Source organism: Cottoperca gobio, chromosome 17 (assembly GCF_900634415.1).
Source record: "Cottoperca gobio chromosome 17, fCotGob3.1, whole genome shotgun sequence".
Classification (NCBI taxonomy): Eukaryota; Metazoa; Chordata; class Actinopteri; order Perciformes; family Bovichtidae; genus Cottoperca; species Cottoperca gobio.
This window is the reverse complement of record NC_041371.1, coordinates 3,107,416-3,115,785: the sequence shown is the minus strand read 5'-3', so window position 1 is coordinate 3,115,785 and position 8,370 is coordinate 3,107,416. Positions and strand designations below refer to the sequence as shown.

Here is an 8,370-nt window from a genome sequence, read left to right as displayed (position 1 = left end):
TGTTTCAAATCGTATATTATCGCTTTTGTATCCGTCAAACTTCTCCGTCGGTCTCAGAAGAAGCCGTCAGCAGCCAGACATGACAGATTTGACAGCAGAATGAGTCCCTCACGGTTAATTAAAGACTCATTTGATCCCGGTTCAAAGCCGGGGCCGAGGAAAGAAAAGGTAGAAGAGGCATGAGGTTGTAAACAGGATGGAACAGCCTTCCGTTTTATTCTACATTTGATATGTACAGGAAAAGTGGCTGTACACATTTCTTAATATATCATGTAAAAGTTTTCTGGAAAAAAACAAAACAATTTCACATCAGCTTCCATTTCTTTTTATACTTTAAAACACATCACGGTACAGCATGGCTGAAGGCAACGGGATACAAATACACTGGTAACCGCTCGTAAAGTGTTGGCTCTTGTAAATAAAATAAAAAAAGGTTCAGGAAGGAGTACCCCTAAAATGACACATTTTAATATGATATTAAAAATGTTTAAAAACACTCTGTAGTTTGTGTGTAGTGACAAACAAATCACATTGTGTCCCTCTTTGTGTAAAACATCATGATATAATATCAGGCACTTATCGAGACCCCGTAATTGGACCGCTCAACAGCAGAGTCCACGACGTGTAGAGCACAGAGTACATCCTGAAGGTGCTACTCTGCATTTCGAGACGCACTACTGTTCACAGCAGGAAGCGCTGGCCGCTACAACCAAACACTAAAAACCATTCAGATATGTTTTACCCTCACCTACACAGTTTGTATCTTATTTGGTAACAGTTTTATTGTGGCGTTGATTTAAAAACACATTGGCAAGGGGCCATCGTGCGCTTGTGTCGTAACACCCGAGTTCATACATAATGCAGAAGGGAATTTAAGTTAGCTTATAACAGAGTAGCATTGTGAACTTTCCTCAGGTTAAAATACATGTTTATACACTGGAATAATGCCATTGAAATTCAGTCTTTAATTTCTTCATATTCTTACTCTTTTTGTTCATCATTTATTTCCCCTACTGAGCGTGCATCTTTCCCAGCAAGGGGCTGCATTAGCCAACAGGAGATAATGCATGTCATGCAGCTTCACTCGGCATATGGAGTGTGTAGGAGTGAAGGGCAATTACACACCGTCGGTTTGTTTTCCACAGCTCGATGATGGCCATCTTTTATTTTTTCGTATTTCCCTTTTGTTTAAGGTTCGACCTCAGCTCGATCTCATTTGTTCGCTTGCAGGCAGAGACAATCATGTCACAAACATTAGTGATGTCAATGAGGGGTGGGTACTAAGAGAATCGGTTGCCACCTACTGCAACAATTATAGTGGTGGGCTGTTTTAAGCATGTGTCATCAATGCCCAAGGTCTTCTTTTCAACCCAGGTGAGTTAGCATGACACATAATTAAAATGTCACCCAAAGTACAAGAACACAGTTTTGGTTAAATTTGTTCAGATTTATGTCTCCACTCTAATACAGTGGGGTAGTAGCCTATAGTTATATTGTATTTGTGGTATCTTTTGAATATACTGTGTGAACCTATTGTGCTGTCGAGTCCGCTAACTGACAGTTCGCAAGCTAGCTAACTGACAGTTCGCAAGCTAGCTAAGTGACAGTTCGCAAGCTAGTTAACTGACAGTTCGCAAGCTAGTTAACTGACAGTTCGCAAGCTAGCTAACTCAGAAAGCTATTGTGACTAGCATTGTTCTGGTGGGCTAACTAGCCCTGAGTGTATGTAACCAATGTTCTTGCACTGCCTAGTTTGGGATGACACACAGCAAATAGCCACAGGTTGGATTCAAACCGAGGGTGCAGCTGTAAGGACTCAACCTCAGTAGGCCTAGGCTACATGGGCTGCCCACTCTACCAGGTGAACTTTGGGGGTTTCTAGAAGAACGCCGTTCTAAAAGAAAATGTCAGTACATTTTAGAGAAGAGTGACGGCTAAATGCATAAAAAGGTAAAAATACAGAAAGCAATTACAGCAATTGAAAACAATTTAGCCTTTTGTTAAAAACAGGAGAAAAGCTCCAGCTAATCTCACACTGGCAGGCTTATTGTCTCACTACCCATCTTTATTCTGGCTCTTTTTTTTGTTGCTTTTATTCCTCTCTTTATGTCAGAAGCCGGGCCCTCTGTCGGTTCCTCTGGTGGCAGCGTTCTTTGGCTCTGGCAGGCAGCAGGTGGCTTGTGATGAAAAATTCAGTGCAACGCCTGACTCGGGAGACGGGGAGGAGGAGGGTTGTAGTGGGTAGCAGGAGGAAGAGTAAGAGGGAGGGGAGGGGTGAGATGAGAGGAAGGTGGGAAGTGAGCGAAGAGGAAGGGAGGATAAAGGCGGGGGTATTGAGGTAGAAGAAAGAAAGGTAATAAACAGAGAAGCGACGAGTACGAGAGGAGGTTGGGAGCCAGAACTCCAGACAGACAGGCAGGCGGGCCAGCAAGTCAAGCCCAGAGCGGTGCAGGGGGGCCAGGCAGAGGATCAGAGCTGTCTACCCTCTCTGCCTGGGTCTCCTCCATGGAGATAACACACGGTATGAATCATTTATGAGGGGGGCTTTTTATTAATAACACACACACACACACTGTGCCCTGCTTCTTTCATACACTTTGCCTTGTTTTTCCTTCTCCCCAGGGAGTACTCAAGCGAGAGAGCTCGTCGCTGAGGAGAAAACACTGGAAGCAGAGAAAAAAGAATGCAGAGGAATGCCGGCAGCTTCGTAGAGGTTGAATGTTAAATTTAGTGAAGTGGGAAGGGCTGATTTGTGACCGATGGGACGAGTCAACCACGGGACACTTTGTAAAGCCACGACACACGTACTTGATTGTGAAACATGTACCTTGTCACATGCCCACACACAAACCCACTCAGAACCTGACGCCTCCCCATGGGCTCAAAAGAACGCCCACTCACTTGCCTGTCTGCCCATTTGATTGTCAGTACACGACGGTGCCAGACCTCGATGAATAAGAGTCCTGGACGAATATGAACAAGCATTGTGTTCGTGAATGCAGAGAAGGCACTAAGCGTCTCGTGTCTGTAGGAGGGTGACTGACTGACTGGCTACGGGTATAGGTCATCGGCACAGCGAGGGATTGTACACAAACACCCACATACTGAGCACACTTCACATCTGTTTACCTCTAAGATCATCGCTAAGCTATAAGACCTCTAGGTTGTCTCTTTGTAAAGATTTGAAGCGTTTACTTCTGCTGTTTCTTCAAGGTAATCCCCTCAGCTCCTGAAGCACAAGTTGTCTGTTCGGCTCTTCATCATCAGTCCAACAATACCGCTCAAGAATAAAAAAGTCTTCCTTTCTCTGACCCAATTCTATTAAGCCGAGCTAACTGCGAAGGCGAAGGCGGCACATCATGGCGGTACGGACCCTTGGGGGAGGCAGGGTCTTTCAGGTGCGCTGTAGGGTACCCATCATAGCTGCTGGTACCGATGCTCTCCTGCGTTAACTTCCCTTTGGCTTCCTGCTCTCGGCGCCTCTGCTCCTGCCTCAGGAGCTCCTGGGCCTCCAGAAGTACTCTGGCGTTGACCCCACCGCCGCCTGGGTAGCCGTTCCTGGATCCTTGGTAGCTTGAGTACCTGGGGTTGTCCTTTGCTGTCTGGAAGCCCTCGCCAGGTGGGTAGGCCTTATCCCATGAGTCCTGGGAGATGGTGCTGGGGTTCTTCCTGGGTTGCCTGGTGTGGAGAGAGGAAACGAGAGAGGAAAATGTGAGATATGGTTTACCTTTTGGTTTCATTAGTCCTTGAACATAAACCTAAATAATACATCTATTATTGGTTTGAACCTAGTAACCCTTTCAATGGTATTGTGTATGATTTAGGGGGATCTATTGGCAGAAATGGAATATAATATTCATTATTATGTTTTCATTATCTTATCATCTCATGACTTCAAGAATTGTTCCGTTTTTATTAGCTTGGAATGAGTCATTCATATGTGCTTTTATCCCTATGGGAGACAACACAGTAACCTTAACCTCAATATCTTCATAGAGTGTGGGTACAGTTTCTACAGTAGCCCAGAATGGACAAACCAATGTTTTTTCAGTAAATCCTACACACTGGACCTTTAATACTGAAGAAAAAGTCAGAATTTTATAATTGTGAGGCTTTCTTTTGATTGATTTGTGACTTTGAGGAACTGGGATTTCTGATACAAAAGGCATAAAATCGGTGACGCAGGTTAAACAATCACATATTCTTTATTTCTCAAACACAAATACTTCATGAAACATTCATTTGGAACGTCTTTGCCACATATTGTGACCCGTTCTGGTGGGAGAAATATAGCCGGCAACAAAAATGTTTGTTCAAAACCCATCACCTCTTGGGAGAGGGATTAGTGCTTGTGTTGGAAAATGATTATACTCCCAGTTGCATGTTAGCCAAGATATCAAATTAAATAAAAATAAGCCTCACAAACGGCCTCTGGGCAAGTATCAGCCCACAGTAAAAACATACAGGGATAGCTAACCATGTCAAAGTCCCCTTCCAGCCCATTAGCCGTATTTCAGACAGACGGAAACAACCATTGGATCTGACAGATAGCACCAGCAGACCTTCCGCAGGTGCAAAAATGAGGCGACCATCTTGTCCGCTATGGATTGGATATTGGATTGGATATTTGACAGCTGACATGTGTCTTAAAGGCACGGTTAGTTGTCATGCTTCGGAGGTGCTGCCCTGCCCTTTACCAGAAGAAAATCCAGATGTGTGACATCACCTCTCATTTCTGCTTGGCTAGCCTCTTTGTGGCAGCCCTGCCTGTGTGTGTGTGTGTGTGTGTGTGTGTGTGAGAGAGTCCATACGATATGCATGAGTGCCCCAAGCCCTACAGCTCCACCCATTTATCTCGAGGGCATGGCACAACGAGAGCAGAGAGAAGAAGACACACAAAAACATCAATTGGCGTTTGACTCGGAGCCATGAATAATTAGCAGGTTTATCAGCCAGCTGTGAAGAAATCTTATTATTCCTGTGTTTGGATTTGAGTAGGAAGAGGAGAAAAAAAATCCTTAATGAGAATAGAAAAGACCTTTGTTTTTATTCAATGGAGATTGGATGCAATTGGGAATGGATACGCTTCTCGATCGGTGAGATAGGAGAATATAGCCCAGGTTTATTCTTGCACACGGTTGAGTGATTCCAATTTTCAGAGACAGGCGTCCCCGGCATCTGATTTCATTTCATATGTTGACAAAGAGGCCAAAAATGGTCTTTCTCCCTCCCTGCTGAGAAATGCAAACCAGATCACTCCTCTGTCTGAAGCTGTGCCAAGAGGGGGGGGGGGAGCATGTACATGTGTGGTAATACAGAAAGATGTATACGGTTGTGTATTCTGTGCATGCACACTGTGAAGCATGACAGATGATGAAACAGAAAGGGGGGGGGGGAAAGGTGACAGAGTGAGAACAAAAGAAAAGAGACTTTGTGAGAGGTTGTAGTGCACGGAAAAAAAAGTCATGTGGCTGTGAGAGCAAATGCCACTGCAGCTGTTGTAGACGACCTTAGGTTTCCATGATGGCGTTACTTTGGCTCGGAGATCAATGGTGCTCGGCGGTGATGAATATGAGGGCCCTTCATCCGCCATCATTGTTTCAAATGGCAGCGGTTTATTTTCACTCAGCTCCTAGTTTAGGACAGGGTCTCACCCAGGAGGGAACTGACCTTTATCTAAAATGAAAGCTGGTTTTTAAGGAACGCTGCAGCCATTAATCACGTCTCCACTCATGAAGAATTCTGCCCTCCATGAACAACACAGGCCCAGATGAATCCCATCCGGGCTGTGATCCCCTAAACACCATATTTACTCTGTCTCCGACTCCCATTTCACGCGATGGTATGCTCTAAGTCAAACAATAGTTAGTGTTCTCAAGATACTGCAGCAGGGGTTATCCAAACAGAACCGTTTCTTAATGGAATTAGTGGGAAAGTGACGGGACGGCAGGATGTTGCCTCTGCCCGCTGGAGCGAGACTGTAGTTCATTAATCTTTCAGCAAAGCTGCCTGCAATATTTATCAAGGAAGGGATTTATGTCGATAACAGTGGATTAGAGTACGATGGTGAAGTAATAGAAGATAATGTATTTAATGTTGTATATGTATGGTAAGTGCACGTTGATGATGTGCACCAGGACGGGTCTGCTCGGTTTGACCTCGCAGGGTGTTTGGTAGTTTCAGAGAGTAATTACAGAAGGCTTAGGAAACATAATAACTTTCATTAACATCCCGCAGAGTTCCAACCTGCCTTCATTTCTTTTTAAGTAACGCTTCCAACCGTGTGTTTCATTGTTAATAAGATATATGCATAAATATAAGAACAATGTATAAAGACGGTCCTGAGGATACTGATTATTGAATGTTTTATAGATTGTAGAGTGTTGAATAAAACCCGACTCATACTGACCAAGCACATTAGCAAACAGACATCTTGTGTGACGGTTCACATTACAATTATATTTTGTCAACTTAATAAAGATGACAATGATCATTTGATGAAAGATATTTAAAATACACGTCGTCTTTTATACATGTTTGTATTGTATTGTTTCTTTAAACTTATTTTATACTACGCAGACTGAAGTTATGTAAAGAGTTCACTCGGAACATAACATTATAAAGAAAGACTTTTAAGACCAAATCCAAGAAATACCATAAAATTACATTTAAAAAAAAAGGTTCCCAGACCTCCTTTGTGTACCCGCTACCCCTCACACACACACACACACACACACACACACACACACACCAGCACTTCCTGGAACAACAGGCAGTCATATCATGCTTATCAAAGGGAATTACATTAAGGGAGAGGAAAGCAATCATGTCGGATTTATGTGAGAGGGTAACATGATCTGTGCATTCTGAGGCTGAGTGTGTGTGTGTGTGTGTGTGTGTGTGTGTGTGTTTTAAAACTGACCAGCTGTGACCCTTTATGTTACACGTATATAATCTGCTATGATGACTGTAACGAGGCTATTACAATACATCTGACATAATCAGACAGGCGTGCACACACATCACTTCTTCAGATACATTACATCTAAAATAGATACAAACACAGTCACAACCTCCTGGACACATCTCATATTAGACAGCAGGAACACAAGACCATCCAACACACACACACACACACACACACACACACATCTCTGAGCAGCACATATTGATTGTAAGAGAAGCAAACATCAAACACACTATCACATGCAGCCCGTCACACTCGCACTGTGTCCGTCACTCTTACCGTGGCAGGGAGCTGTACTGCCTCTGTGCCTGGGCGAACGAGTCTCTCTCCTCCTGTCTCTGCCTCTGCATCTGAACCTCGACCGACACGGAGTGGCGACCCGGCTGGCTGTAGCCACCCTGACCGTTGCTGCTGGCGTTTGACTGAAAACAGCAAGATGGCAGCTCGGTTAACGCCGACGTCCCCGTCGTGATCATCATCGATCTGGTATTATTTCACATAACTTACATGCTGTGCAATAAATAGAGAGGGAATTTAACATCAACAGAAACAAACCATGAGCCACGTTCCATCAAACAAACATTTATAAGTCATTAAATATGAAGATTAAACATTCAATTGAACAACTTTCCCATAATCCACTCCAGTTATAGTGACTTTCATCCTGTATGCTGCTTACAATAAAGATGTGATGCTTTTACATCAGCTACATGTGTAGTGATGGTTTAATCCAGCAGTTGAGAGGAATGTCCCAGACATTAAGTACTAAATGTATTTAGAAACAAAAAGCTTATCTCTCCTTTAAACAAATATAGATTACCCTACTGTTATGATTTACACATCTTTGTGCATATCAAGGTCCTGCTGCCAAAGGAAACATCGGATTTAGAGATAAACTAATGAACACATGAACCCTTATTTCAAATTCAAAGCATGAAAATCACCACAACTGGAGTCACTTTGCACACAGGAGCCGTCCCCGACACAAGATACCTCCCAGAATCTCCCACGGCCCCCTCCCTCCACCCCTCAAGTCCAAACCACAGACACTTACCGGCAGTTAGACGGGCAGACACACCCTGAGCTCGTCTCCTCTCAGGTCAAAATGAAGGTGAGACAGACAGAGGGAGGGAGGGAGGGAGGGGCCATGCTGGAGACTCATAGCAGGGGTAGTGATGAGATGAGGTGGATGTTAGTGAGTGTTAATAACGGAGACAACACTCCACCTGTTGACATCGTGACAGCCCCCCCCCCCACACACACAGCAGCAGGTATGTGTCCATGTAGACAGTCAGGATGTTTGTAATGATTTATTAATTCAGTATTAGAACGTGTAGACCACACACTCACACACTCCTCTCATCACACAGGCTCGACATCATCTCTCTCCTCAAAGGGGTTCA

At 44.1% G+C, this 8,370-nt stretch overlaps 1 protein-coding gene across 5 annotated transcripts in view; it reads right to left on the bottom strand.

Annotated features, from left to right (window-relative positions):
- Positions 1-309: 309 nt before the first annotated feature.
- Positions 310-8,370, bottom strand: part of LOC115022096 (partitioning defective 3 homolog) — a 191,804-nt gene continuing 183,743 nt past the window's right edge. For all 5 annotated transcript variants that reach the window (XM_029452959.1, XM_029452954.1, XM_029452956.1 and 2 more), the window contains 2 exons: positions 7,247-7,389; positions 310-3,678 (listed from right to left, as the gene is read on the bottom strand). In XM_029452959.1, coding sequence (XP_029308819.1) covers positions 3,282-3,678; positions 7,247-7,389 — 540 coding nt within the window. In that variant the 3' untranslated portion in view covers positions 310-3,281. The remainder of the gene's footprint in view (positions 3,679-7,246; positions 7,390-8,370) is intronic.